The 14,400-nt window shown below is 41.4% G+C and overlaps 1 protein-coding gene across 1 annotated transcript; it reads right to left on the minus strand.

Annotated features, from left to right (window-relative positions):
• Positions 1 to 1,483: 1,483 nt before the first annotated feature.
• On the minus strand, positions 1,484 to 12,795 carry SEC61A1 (Sec61 translocon alpha 1 subunit). The gene is made up of 12 exons (XM_027640516.1): positions 12,711 to 12,795; positions 11,294 to 11,361; positions 10,553 to 10,618; positions 10,384 to 10,462; positions 9,444 to 9,575; positions 8,501 to 8,610; positions 8,139 to 8,292; positions 7,628 to 7,788; positions 6,776 to 6,973; positions 6,154 to 6,345; positions 4,516 to 4,592; positions 1,484 to 3,834 (listed from the first exon to the last, which is right to left on the minus strand). Exons 1-12 carry the CDS (start codon positions 12,715 to 12,717, stop codon positions 3,648 to 3,650), a joined length of 1,431 nt encoding a protein of 476 aa, XP_027496317.1. The 5' UTR covers positions 12,718 to 12,795; the 3' UTR covers positions 1,484 to 3,647.
• Positions 12,796 to 14,400: the final 1,605 nt, after the last annotated feature.

Below are 14,400 nucleotides of genomic sequence, written 5' to 3' on the forward strand. Positions count from 1 at the left end.
GCGGAGCCGCTCGTCCCTGGCCGCGCTTCAAACCGCGACCTTTTCGGGCAGGCAGCCGGCGAAGGCTGGGGTTTCGTGGCAGAAAGCTGGCAGAGGAGCCGAGGGCCGGCCGAAATACCGAGCAAACCAGAGTGTCAGAGCTGTCACTGCTGTCCCTCCCTGCACGCTTTCGCCGACAGCGCCCTTCTCCAGTGGCGATAACACCCCGCAGCCAGCACGGACCTGGACAGACTCGCTGCGAGAAGGATTCCAGGCTGCCGTCAGCACCAGCGACACATCGGGAGCACCTTCACTAGTCCAGGGAGCAGGTTAACTAGTCCAGGTTCATTGCAGACCTCACAGCATGTCCCACCACGTCTGTAAACAAGCAGCTCACAGAAACCTGAGAGAGACTCCTCAGAGCTGCGGTAAAACTGAAGGCCACCTAAAGCTTGTTATTCCTTGCTGCAAGAGGGGACAAGCAGGGAAAGCAGTTACCAAGTCACTCGGCTTCCTCCTTTACTGAAAGCTGGTTGAGAAATCTGCCTCACAAATCAGTGTGTTTACAGTAGGACAGGGTTATCCCCTGGAGAAATCATGGGAGCACAGCCATATAATGCTTAGAGTAAAGCAACAACCTTTAAAGTTGCAGCCAAAGGTAATTTATTTATTTATTTATTTATTTATTTTTAAATGTAAAAAACCCCAACAAAACAACAACAAGCAAAATGCTTGAGAAATCAGGAAAAAAAGTCCATTTGTTTGCCATCACAAAATTATATGGAGATGGGCCCCAGGAGTAAGTGAACTAGAATAAAACAGATGATTTTTAAGGCTTCCTGAATAATGGCAAAAGGGACAAAAATCAAACACCCAGCAGTTAAATGCTACAGGAAAAGCTTTTGCATGAAACCTGCAGTGCAGAAGAAAAGGCCATGCCAAGAATTTTGCACTTAAAATGCCACCAGCAGAAAGAGGATCTCAGGCTTTGCCCTGGTGTTGGTGTCTCCTTCAGCTCTTGCAGGTAACTCATCACATCCACGGTGACCCCAGTTAGTTCTGTGATCATGGGTGATGACATAATATTCCTACAGCAACCACAGTTATTAATGCAAGTTTCCTGGTGAAAAATAAAACAGCAAGGGAGAAATCAAGCTGCTGTTTAGAATGACAACCAAAATCTTGGCTGAACTTCTTGCATCCAGTACCACTATTTTAAGCAAATTTGCTTTAAAGTACTGGGATATTTCTATTCAGAAGGAAGTCAAAATTTTCCCTTACTCTAAGTTTAGGAACTCAGAGGGCATATTGGGAATATCAGCAGCTTTGCATTGTTTCAATTAACATCCTATTACTACTATCATACTACAAAATGACTGGCACTGTATCTCCAATGGAAACAGTTTTTGTTAAACTGATACATCATGGCCCCACTCTCCCACTATTTACTTGTGCAGCGCCATTTGAATTGCAACTCAGGAAAAAAAACCCAACAAACCAAGCATTAGCTCCAAAGATGTACTTTATTTCATTATAAAGCAGATTTTTTTAGGCATTATTTCTTTTTGTGAACATCCACTGTATGACCAGAAGGTCCTGCTTTGAGGACATAGCTGCCTCATAGTAGACAAAGATTTTACCACTAGACAACAAAAATACAGATGCACAGAACAAGTGCTGCTTAGACACTGAAGAGAGAACAGTCTAAACTGCAATCAGTTCAAATAGATGATATGACCAAAAATACAAGTACAGCTCCAGCCCAGCCAGAGCTTCATGCCCAAAAAGTGGAGTCTTTTATATCAAAACGAAGTTTGCATTGGGCTTCCTGGAAAAACAACAACAACAAAAATCCCCAAAGCAGAACCACACCACGCTCCTTCCCTCTCCTTTTAAAGTCACTCTTTAACTGTCCCCATGTCACATCACAGTTGTGCTGTGGTGCACTAGTACTTTATGAAAAACAGAAAAATGATAGAACGTAGTGTGAAGTAATAGTGAATGGTTGACAGTGAGAATTTCATGGATCCTCTATCCCAATACTTTTATTCCTTTTCCATTTGTGATCCTCACCCCAGGAGTTTGACTTCTGTTGATAGGTGCATCTCACTCCACATTTGCAGATTCCTCAGGTATTTGGTACCTGAGCTCAGGGCATTAACAAGGGCTTCTGGATGTCATCTGTGCTCCTTGGGTCCATAACAGTCCCACCACTCCCAGCAGGAACAGTGACTCATGTACTGTCAGCCCAACATGCAAAAACACACAGAAGGCATGTTGATGCAGTGTAGAGAAATATCCCAGCATTACAACTCCTCATTTTGGTTTCCATGTTGTCAAATACTGATTGAGGAAAAGTGTATTTACAAGACTCGTACACAAATATTTGCATTTGGTCCTAGGCACCTGATTAGTACTGACAATCTAAATTTAAATGGAAAATTAAATATTATTCTGGTCCATTAAAGCCTTTGCTGTAACCTCCCCAATTTGAAGGTGTGATCTTCAAAAAAAGGAGGAGCCCCAATACCTTCTGAGAAAGTATTTTTCTATGTACCACTCAAATCCATGAGATTACAGGATGGAAAAGCCCTCTACATAAGCCCCTTAGTGGGGTTATCTAACAAGGGTCTCATATCTAGATCTATAGAAACAGACAAGTAACATACATTCTTTCCACGGTCCTTTGTGGTAATGAGACTCAAAATTCACTAGATATGAGTACTCAGATAACATCCCCATCACTACAAGACCAGAATTCATTATCAAGGAGAGAAACTGTGCTCTAGCAAAGAGCACAAGCAGATTTGCATCTAAGCAGCCATAACACCCATTTTTTTCAGCCAGCATCAGAACCAGCAGTACCGCCACTAATGGCAATGAAAACTAAGCAGAAGGCTTTACAAAGCTGCCAGTTTGACCAAGTTTCAAAGCAGCAACTCTTAGGCACAGGCTCTGGCAGAATCGAGATTGACCTGAGTTTTCTGCTTATGGAGGAGAGGTGGTGGGAAAGGACACATTCCTTTCTTATTCAGAAACTTGACAACAGTCTCAAGCCAATACTCAACATCTGACAAGGTCTAGTGTAGTAATTACAAGACATTTGGAATTAGAGATATCACTTAGTAAAAAGAAACAACTGCCTTCCAAATCTGCCATACTGAAAAAATATCCAAACACATTAAACACTGTTTGTGCTTACAACCATAATCATGGAAACTCGAGCATTAGATGGAGAGATTTCTCTCACCATTACTGCAAAGGAGCTGCAAAAACAAGTTAAATGGAAAAAAATCCCTTCCAAACATTCATTTAACAAATATTTATTAAAACCTGCAAAGGCTTCTGGTTACTAAATTTGAAAGGGGCTCAAAAAAATCCCAAGAATTGTTGAACTAAATCCAAGTCAGAAAGCTGACTCTCCTGACACATAATTAAAAAACAATTTTCTTAAGAAAAAATTTTTTGCACATTTTCCTCATCAATTTATAAAATGCAAACCGTATGCTAGAAAAGTTTGAACATAAGGGAATGTGCTTTGGAAACATTATTAAAATATGTGTTTCTATAGAACAACCTTATCAAGTTTATGATACTTCTTTTCACCTGACTGGCTACCCTTTTGAGAATGTCCCTCCCCTCTTTCCTGGGTCCATGAGAAGCTAGGTTTAGAAAAGAAGAGCTCCCATACTGCCAACTTCACTCTGTTCCTTTACAAAAATTTCAAAGTACTGATAAATGATAGTGACAGCGAGCAAAATTCCAGTTCCAGACCCAATTGCCCCAAGGAAGTCTGCCAGCACAGAGAGGGCACCGATACAGAGCCCACCAAATGCAGCAGCTGTGGGGATGTACCTGCAAAACACGAAACAAGAACAGAAAAGGGGCCATTAGAGTTTGTTCAGGATAGTAACAAATACAGGGGGTTAGTCACACGTGGGATCTATGGAAAGTAACTATATCAGAGGCAGGATTTTTCTAGAAAAGCAATCCCACTGAGAACAGAAAGACCACTACAGAGATAATCTAACCAGGTGGTTAAGAAAACAAGAGTGAAACTACAGGAATGGAAAAAAAGTCAAGGGCAGAATACTCTCTTCTCTTACAGGTCTACAGTCCAAGGCAAGGAACATGCAACAATGCCAGTACACTGGGTGAGGAAATGAAAAGCTCAACCTGACTGGAGGGGAAAAGAATGTTATGCTAAGGGAGAAGGTATTAATTACAGGCTACCATGCAACTAAGCAGAGTGATTAAGCTGGTGGCTACCCTGAAAAAATTATATAAATGAAAATAATTTAACAAAAGGAAAATACAAGCTCCGGAACTTAAGGCTAATTCTAATTGTAAGGTAAGAATAAGCTGTACTGCACAAGTCTTCCATTAATGAGACAATATTCTATGCCTCATGCATGCAACATTGAAGCTGAAAGAACATCTATGTTCTAGGATCTAGAAAATGGAAGTCAAAGCAAAATTTGCCACGTGTTTGCCCATAACACTTTGCATGAACAGCCAGTGAAATGTGCAGCTCACCTGTTGAGTTCATGTACCATTGAAGTTTCTCTGTGGCCTCGCATTACCATTTGTTGTTCTTTCAATTGCTTGGCAACCTGTATTGAATCAAGGAATGGAGCAACTAAGTTTAGTGCCATTTGTCAGGGTCAGGGAATGCAGTGCTATGAGGAAACAGAACCAAGACATTGCAGTAAATGGTGGTGGGCTTGGGTTTTTTTTGTATTGTTTTGGGGTTTGGATTATTTTCTGCATTATTCATCTGAGCTTAAAATATCCACTATTTTAACTTCAGACTGACTGTAGTCACAGGCACTTTTCTACCTGTTAATTACACAAAGCTTTTTCGATAATTCCAGTGCTATTGAGAAGAGGAAAATTTGGACATTGGTAGGCTCTCATACATATAATTCAATCTGTGTTTTGCCACTTACTCTTCTCCTGAACAGGGTCTAGTAGATGTTAGTGAAACCATTCTATGAAGTGTCTACTCAGTTTCAGTTTCCACATTCAGAGGAGTTATTTGTGGGGCCATACTAGAAACCAGACTTTAGAAACCTTTCTTCAAACATTATTCTTAAATTGGATTTCTGCAATTATACAGGGTTACAGTGGAACCCTGCAAACATTTTACTGACAACTGCAGGTAACAAACTCTAGCAGGAGAATTTCTGAAGGTGCTCCTCACTGATTCCATGTACTGAAAAAACACACTTTCAGATGAATAAGCTGCCAGTTTTCCACTATATAGTGAATATTTACAGAAAGATTTATCAACTTTTATTTCTGACCTTGTTTACATGAACTTAAAATAATTTTACTTAGTATCAGGGAAGTATATTAAAGTGTTAAAAAACGTACATTGGCTTATTCTGACATAAAATCCTGACTATACATGGCTGCAAGTGCATCCCTGCATGCCTTGACAAGCAGCAAGATGCAAGTCCAAAACAAGAGTGTTCATGCTGTTACAGTAACTGTGCAACTATTACATATTTGTTAAAGAATGGATTAAACCATTCCATATGGCTGCCAAACTTGATTTCCTACACAAAACCACACAATACAAACACACCATGATGACAGCTATTTTCTGTCTTGTTTTCCAATTCTAATTTCAGAATGATTTAGTTCCTGAATACTAAATATCCTGTAGCAAATGGAAATTGTGAGAAGCTAGGCTCAGGCACATTAATGCACTGCACTATATTCTCCATTATCAGCACTCTCAAGATAAAAATAAAAACCTGTAGTTAATCTTCCCACAAAAGAAGCTCAGAACTCTCTATCCCATTGGCTATTTCAGCTTTACCTGCAAGTTCTTTAGTGGCAACTGCCTTCTACATGGTGTACCTGCCATGTGGCACTGAAGGAGTTCTACCTCTCCTGTTACCTTGCCTGCTCTCACACTGATCAGATGTTTCTAAGTTCTAAATTCCCTAATGCCAGTGAAAGCAACTATTTGAGTTTTGATGTTGTTTTTGAAAAAGCAGTAAAGAAACCATCTTACAAGAAAGACACAGTCCCTGTTTACACAAATGATAAATATTACCAACAATATTATCAGCAGAACAGCTATTTCAGCAGAAAGTCTTATTCTTGCAACACTCCACCTGTTTTCATCAGGTAAGTTGACATAATTTGCCATTTTAAACTTACATCTTTGGCAGAGGAGCCAGAGACTTCAATCCATGTCTTAGAGAAGAAAGCACAGGAGCCCAACATAAATACAATATAAACAACTGCATGTACAGGGTCTTCCAACACTGAAGAAAAGGACTCTGGAGGTGATAGATAATAACAGAGTCCACCAACTGGATAAGCACGAGCAGGGCCTCCAGATGATGTGTCCTGGAAGAAGGAAGAAAGAAGTCACCAACCTTCTCACTCACCAACCTTCTCACTATTTCTTAGACATTAAGCTAAGCCTGGGTTTGTATCACCTTTGTGCCACTGTGTATCATTAGTACTGCAGCAGCACACAAAGACTCAACTTCATTAACACAAGTAGTTTGTCTAAGCAGAAATGCAATAATGAACAGAAAAAATACTTCTGACAGCAAAGAACAGCCCAAGGAAAAAGGTAAATGAAAACCTAACTTCTACATTCATCACAGCAGGTCTCATACACTACCATTAATTTAAACAAATTACTAATTTAGGAGTTTAGTGTGCATGACCACCCGCAGAAGTGTGTCCTAATATTCAGAGAACATCTTTTCAACCACACATTTTAATGGAGCTTTATAAAGCTGTATGCAAGATTAGAAGGGATACTCACAGACCAAGTGCCCAGCAGGCTGACCAGTAAGTTGCCACTGAAGCGAGCAGAGAGCATCTGGGAGATGACATACAAGTTTGACACCAGGGCAGACTGAAGAATAATGGGAATGTTGGAAGTGTAGAACAGCTTGATAGGGTAGGTGTTGTACTGGCCACGGTAGCGAGCAGATTTGATAGGAAGATCCACTCTGAAGCCCTGAAAAGTTTTCAAAAGAAAATCCCCTATTACATCTGGGCATGAACCCACATCAAAGGCCATAAACTGCAAGTGCAAGGCCTCGACAGCAACAGAAAAAAGCTGCAATCATTTTGTGCAAGTAGACATACTCCTTCCAGAGGGCTTCCAGGGGAACTCTTCTGCAAAGGGCCTGCAATCCTGCAGGATTGTCTAAACACACACACATAAGAAGGGATGAAAGATGAAACTTTAGATTTCTTCTGATGTCTACAAGAAGACTGAACAAAAGCATCCAGGAAAAGAAACATTAAAACTTCCAATATTCTTCAACAGATATATTTGCTGCAACAAACAGTAAGAGACACACAGGCCTAGAGACTTTAAAGTATTCTCCAGTAAAAAGCAATAGCAGTTGGGTTAGACAATATCACATGTGCATTTTCGTCTGGGTTTTTCTTTGTTTTTTGGTTTCTTTTTTCAGAGACCAAAGTAGGTCTCAAGTCTTTTGTGTGGCTACAGCAAGTGTGGGAACTGATTAAGAAAAGGCAGAGCATAATGAACAACCAGATGTTGCAGGTAAAAAAATTAGTCTTGTGAAAATATAGAGGTGAAATGTAGAAGGAAGTGGATCTACTTCCATACAGTTTTACAACCCTTGTCACTCCAACTGACCTGGAAATAAATGACAATTGCAAAGACGAAGATGGTGGCGATCAGATTCATGAGGTTGGGGAGGTTCTGACGGTAAAAGGCCTCACGAAGAGCTCTGACTTTGTCTGTACGAGTAGCGAGAAGATGAAACAGAGCAATGATGGCTCCCTCAAATTCCATGCCTTGGAAAAGAAAAGGAAAAACAAATTAGAGGTGAGCTGTGATTATCTCCAAATTTCGGTGCTTTGTTGCATTAGGGATACTTTGGTACTACAGGATTCAGAATGGGATTGCTCCAATTCAAGTTCAGTAAATATCTTGTGTGATACCATAAATTGAGAAGGAAATGTCTTTGTGCTTGGACTTTGCACAGCAGCACTTACTGCCTTAGCAAGATTCACTACATGTCAACCACACAGCTCAGATGCCAGTAACAGCATTTGCCATTCTGCTAACAAAGTGGGGAAAAAAAAAAAAGATATTGCCTTTTTGTACAAAATTTTTGTAAAGAACATGGTCTACACCACATTACCTCGCCCTGTGTTCACAGTGGTGGGGCTGAATGCTTTCCACACAATAGTCTCACAGATATTGGTAGCAATGAAGAGAGAGATGCCAGAACCAAGACCATATCCTTTCTGGAGGAGCTCATCCAAGAGCAGAACTATCAATCCAGCAACAAAAAGCTGCAGTAGAAAAAGGAATACAGCATTAGTTTCAGGTCTTTCTCATTTTGTTAAAAAAATTATGCATATTAAAAGATAAGAAAAGACCATATGAAGAAGAAGATACACTTGGATCCTTTTTTTTCCTCTGCATGTGGGGCAAGCTGCCCATAAGGTTAATTTTTTGGCCCTTTCAGGGGAAGAAAAAGTAGAGAAGACCAGAAATTACCTGGATTGTGATAAGCAGGCAGATACCAGCACCCATCTCTGATGGGTCTCCGTACATTCCAGTCATTACATAGACAATAGACTGTCCAATGGTAATGATCATTCCAAACACTGCAGAATAAAACCAAAAAAGTATGTATTTGTTCTGGAGTTTATGACAATTAGAGTCCCACTAGAGGGAGAGTGAGCAAGTGTCTTGTGTGATACTTAGTTGCCAGCCAGAGTTAAACCACAACAGTTGGGAAGGGATGCAGAGGTCACAAGATATTTAAAATCAAGGACAAGTTAAGTTTGTGATCTGAAATCTGGCACGGAAAATAGAAATACATAAAAAAACTTCAGAAACAAATATACTTAGAAGCAAGTGGGTTTGGTTACCAAAGACTGCTTTAGATACTGAAAACTCTGAGGGTGTTAAGATACTACCTTAGCAATTTATGATTCTATTTTCCAGTAAATAGATCAGTTAGAAGTGTGGTACAGCATTAAATAGCTAAAGAACACTTATTTTTTTCTAAAAGTCATTACCAACTGAGCACAGAGACTCCTTATTGCTGAGAAAGAACCATGCTTGAAACTGCAAAGTATAAGCAGCTACAACAAACATCTTAATCACCATGAACTTTTTTTAGGTTAATGCTGACCATCACAGTTCAAAAGTTGAGTCCCCACAGTCTATATATTGCTTTGCTTATCCAGGGAGATTATGGTAGCAAAGCCAATTGCACAGATACTTTTCCTTTTCACACCTTTCTGAACCTTAACAGCCAACAAGCCAGAGAGCAGTCAGTAAAAGACTGATGAAGTACAGACATCTGTAGCAGAACACGAACACAGCACAGCAGAAAACCACATTTCTGACTCCACCATTCATCACACATTAAATTCACAATTTCTACCGCTGGGAACAGAAACTCTAAACCACAATATGAGCTGTTACTCACATTTCTGGGCTCCGTTGAAGAGAGCTCTGTCTTTTGGGGTGTCACCAACTTCAATTATCTTAGCACCTGCCAAGAGCTGCATGATGAGCCCAGAAGTGACAATGGGTGAAATGCCCAGTTCCATCAACGTGCCTGCCAGACACAGGAAGAACAATGAAAGAAAATATTGGGGTGTATCATACCCAAGCACTTTTGAAGTTCAAAGTTTTTTTTCCCATCCTTTACATCATGATGGAGAAGATCTAAAACTCCAAATTTCCATATATGTAAAAGGTATCAATGATAACATAAGCTTGTTAGAAGTCAGTCTTGTATGCAGTACCTGCTCAGTACCTCAAAAACTGTGTCCACTAAAAAAGCCTTTTGCTGTCAAGAACAGATTTAGTCTGCATAAAACAAGGTATGATATAGACTGATAAGACAGCCCAAATAATAAAGAATGACAAAGTGAACTCAGGAAACTGCCACCATTCTTAATTTATACCTGCATCAGAAAGCTTCCTCAAGAAACTGAAATCTATATAAACTACAATGCATTTCAATCTTCTGTGAGACAGACTCAAAGATGTTGCCCAGGAAACTGCAGCACACACATAATATGATTTGAAACACAAATCACAAACCTTGGAATATTTACAGAAGATTGCAACAGCAGCAATGCAGGTAATTAGGAACTGTCTCTTCCCTAACCATTTCCCTCAAAAAATGCTCAAGTTTTATGCATATAATAGAGTGCACACAGCCAACCAGAAACTCATTTTGTAAGTTGTGCCTTTCCCAATGCCACACTGGTTTATGATTTTACAGAATATAAAAAATTACTTTTCCCTCTCTACTTCAGTTTTTATCTTCATTAAAATGGAGTGCAATGTAAGAACAAGTCCAAAACCATTTTCATTCAAGTTAAAAAAAAAATGCCCTCCTGAAAGACTGACCATACCTCTATTTGATGCCAAAATCACTCTCATCCAGTAGAAAGGATCTGCCGAGTCTGATGACATGATGCCAAACAAGGGGATCTGCATTTCCAAGCAGAGATTAAGTCAGAGACTTCATAGCATGCTTTAAACATTTCAGCTCTTCCTTAAAAAGAGGAGAAGGAAACATACCTGGCAGCATACTAGGAAGATGAAGAGTGTGATAGCTGTCCATAGTACCTTTTCCTTAAACTGAATCTAAAGGGAAAAAAACCACAAAACCAAAATCCAACACCAGATGATAAAGCTGTCAAGATAACAAGACCTAGTCAATCAAGTAAACTTTCAGAGTAGCACATTTGATTTTCTTGTAAAGGGACAAAGTACAGGACATCCTAAAGAAAATAACTTACAGTTCATCCCTTTTATCCCACATAAGACCAAGGAAAATTACAAAGCTTTATTGAAAATTTAATCCAAATAAACAAGCTTATGTCAATGGAAGGTAATTCTAGTCCTTCCACAGAAACAAGTCTTACATTTTTATTAGAAAGAGCTTATGATGAGAAAGAAACAATAATACAGAGCAGCTTATCTTAGCAAATAATCTTAGATAAGAACTTATGAAGAAAAGATTTTCAAGTATTGCTGTTTTAACCTAATCTAGTTTACACTCTGTACTGCTTCCAACATCTCACCACACACTGTTGTGGCAAAACCAAATCTGCACAACTGCATTTACCAACAAATATATTCTTGTACAGCCCCATCCACAACACAGGATGCACCAGATAAGCACTTCACTAAAAACAATTGTGCCAAAAACTGCCATTCTCCCAGCAGGGAGAAGAAACCCCAAATCCCACAAATGCAACCTGTAAACATTTTACATTACACAAATACAAACCTAGGAAGAAAATTTTATGAACTTACCTTCCGTTCTGGCTTTTGGATTTCAGGTAAGATAACACAGAAGGGCTTGATCACTTCAAGAAATTTTACTGTATGGAAATTAGTTAAAAGACAAAGTGAACACAGAGATACAAGGAATACTGGGAAAAGCTCAAGCAAAATTCAACTTGGAGATGTACATTACATATTAAAAAGCCCAGTTCTGGGGATTTTTTCTTGACTGTTTGGTTTGTGGTTTGAGTTTTCCGTATTATTAAATTCTTATCTGTTCTAGATAGGCAGAGATTCAGCTAGTACATTTTAAGTACAGTATGAACTGGAAGAAGAACTACTAAAAAAAGTCAAGAGTTTTCCTATTTCACTGTATAGGTTGAGAGCACCAAAAGCTCTGGTCATTGCTTTGCATGAGTTTATCAATACCTTTGAACTTTTGCTTCACAGTAGCTTCTCCTTGAGCCTGATATTTGAGAAAAAAGTACCTTGGATATTGTATATATATTACTTGTGGGCCACACAGCTTAAAAATTCCTACACACTGTTCACAAGCATCAGTTCAAGTTACTTTACAGAACGTCTCGTGCCACAACTCCCTCCCAGCCAAAAAGACACATCCTTAGATCAGAAAAGTCTGTCTTAGAATAAGTCTATAAATGAAGAGAGTATTTGCAAAGTCACAAGTTCTCCCATGAGCAGAGAGATCTGATTTTAAACAGAGTTAATGGTAGCCTGGTTAAGACACATCTAAGACTGCACTCATATTTTGGACTGATTTGAACTAAAAAGAACACGACAGCACAGAAGAACCGAAACTACTGGTGGCTTCCATTTCTTCATAGCAGGCTGCAACTTCGGTGGTAACTTGGTAACAGTTCAAGACCAGCCCACAAAAGATATACACTTATTTTCAAGCGATTATGCCTGAAAGGTTACACTGGATCGCGGTTTTCAACTTAAAGCAAACCAAGATTCTCTCCTACATCTACAACAATATTCCAGTCGGCTACGACGCTTTTCAAGCAGCTTTTCCTCAAGGTGAGGGACTCTGCAGACTCCCACTGACTCGGATCACTCCGGGCTGCAGACACAGTTTATAGGTTACTCTGGCAATGCCCCTGGCAGCGCTGTGCCCCCTGCCCGACGTGACACCCCCGTCCCGGCACCTCAGCCTGGCACGGCACACAATGCGAGCTCTTTCCCCGGGATCAGCTGCCATCCCCAGGAGGGGAGACGCAACAACCCAGCGGGAGCCGCCAAACCAGAGGGGTCCCGCCGCCCCTCAGCGCGTGTGGGGGGGGGGCGCGGGGGAACGGGCCAGTGTGGTGCCCGTGAGGGGGGCGTGCCGTGGGCGAGCTCCCTGTGCGAGGGGACCCACCCTTGTCCCGCACGCCCCTTGTCGCCCCCGCCCGGCCCCCGAGCCCCCCGTGCCCCCGGTACTCACTGCCCATGGCGGCCCCGGCGAGCAGCGAGCGGCGGCCGCGGAGGGACACGTCAGGCTCCGAGCGCGCCCGCCCCCTTCCGCTTCCTGCCACGCGCCGCGTCCGCCGCCGCCGCGCACGCGCGCCCGCGGCACCGCCCACCCCTGTCGCGGTGCGCCTACAACTCCCATCATGCACTGCGGCACAGCCAATGACATCCCCGCGGGGTGGGCTCTAGGTTGTCGCGCGGCTTGCTGGGAGTTGTAGTCCTGCCCCCAGCCGACCGCCATCATGGCGCGGTGAGAGACCGTGGCTCCTGAGCGTCCTTAGGGGCGTGGGTTGTGTGGAGGGACGCGTGGTTTGGTTACCAGAATTCGTACGGCTGCTTTAAGAGGTTTCAACTGATATATGGATAAACAAGTGAATACATAAATAAACAACTTTTTTTTTCTGGTTTTGTATTTTCGTAGCAGAACATTTCAGGTCTTTCTCTCCCGTAAGAACATCCTTGCGTGCCCCACCCTCTCCCCCAACACCGGTGACCTCCTGGTGTCACATGTCAGATGGTAGAAAGGGTGATGTGCCTTTACCTTAATAGCTCATCTGCTTCTAGGCGTTTTAGAAGTCAGGTACGCAGATAGTTGTCTGGACTCTCTGTGGCCAATGGAGGTACAAGTGGACACCTCTGGAGAAATACTCTACCTGTCTTACATGTCTGTTTTCAGATTAGATGAACCATCCTCCAGAGATGTTCATCTCTACTGATTATAGAGGTAGCTAAGGTGACAACTTCAGACTAGATACCTATATTTAGGCATCTGATGATGGACACCTCCTGGTGTCACACGGTCCCTGCGTGCCTGAGGCTGCATTTAATGCACCCAGATCCCACTGGTCTTCAATAAGATATGAACACTGGTGCAAATGTGAAGCACTGGACTCTGTGTCAATGAAGTCACGGTACATCAAGATGTCACTGTGTCACCTGGCAGCACCAACAGGGGAAACATGCTCACAATGGCTGATTGTTTGAGGTGGTTCTTTCTGACAGTGACACCATGTCCTGTGTGCTTTCCAGGCCTTTACAGGGGGAGTTATCAGTGGTCTGAAAGGAAAAGGTAAACAGAAGTCAGAGGAAAGATTAAAGCAAATAGAGATGTTAATACAAAGCAATTAAAGGCAGTGTATACACTCTATAAAATGCATAATGGCTTCCACAAATCTCCCTGATATTTTCTAGGTGCTTAGGTATGCTTTGTTTGATTATTTGATCCCCAGTTTTCTGAGATTAATTTAAAAGACTAGCCTCATTCCCATTTAATTTTTTTTCTTTTACTTTTTTGTTGGTGGACAATATATTTGCTCTTCTCCCGGCTTCTGAAACCATGCATCTCATCTGTGAGTTATTGAAGACATCTGCCAATAGGTCGGAGAATATTTAATTTTATCCATAGTTGCTCATTTCAAAACATCCAGTTTATTGAAACTGGTTTTAACCCACACACTTCTAATTAGAGATAAAGGAGCTGCTTTCCAACTGACACGCTGTCTGGCAGAGTTGGTTTGATAAGATTGTTTTGACCTACTAATGTCAGCACTGTGCTGGTTTACCAGAGCTGATAAAGAAGGGAGAACCAGGAGTGGTTTTGTGGAAGTCTGGACAAGGAAGCACAGCAGTGATTAGAGATCAGTGGTAGAAGCATGCAATGAGAT

This window comes from Corapipo altera, unplaced genomic scaffold, assembly GCF_003945725.1.
Source record: "Corapipo altera isolate COAL_440 unplaced genomic scaffold, ASM394572v1 55, whole genome shotgun sequence".
NCBI lineage: Eukaryota > Metazoa > Chordata > Aves > Passeriformes > Pipridae > Corapipo > Corapipo altera.

Bases quoted from the DNA above. Each gene is read 5' to 3' on its own strand.
- SEC61A1 (XM_027640516.1), bottom strand. The intron at 8,293-8,500 runs GTAATTTCTGGT...TTTCTACTGCAG, and splicing joins GCCTGCTTATCACAATCCAG to CTTTTTGTTGCTGGATTGAT. The intron at 3,835-4,515 runs GTGAGCTGCACA...CGTGTTTTGCAG, and splicing joins ATGGTACATGAACTCAACAG to GTACATCCCCACAGCTGCTG.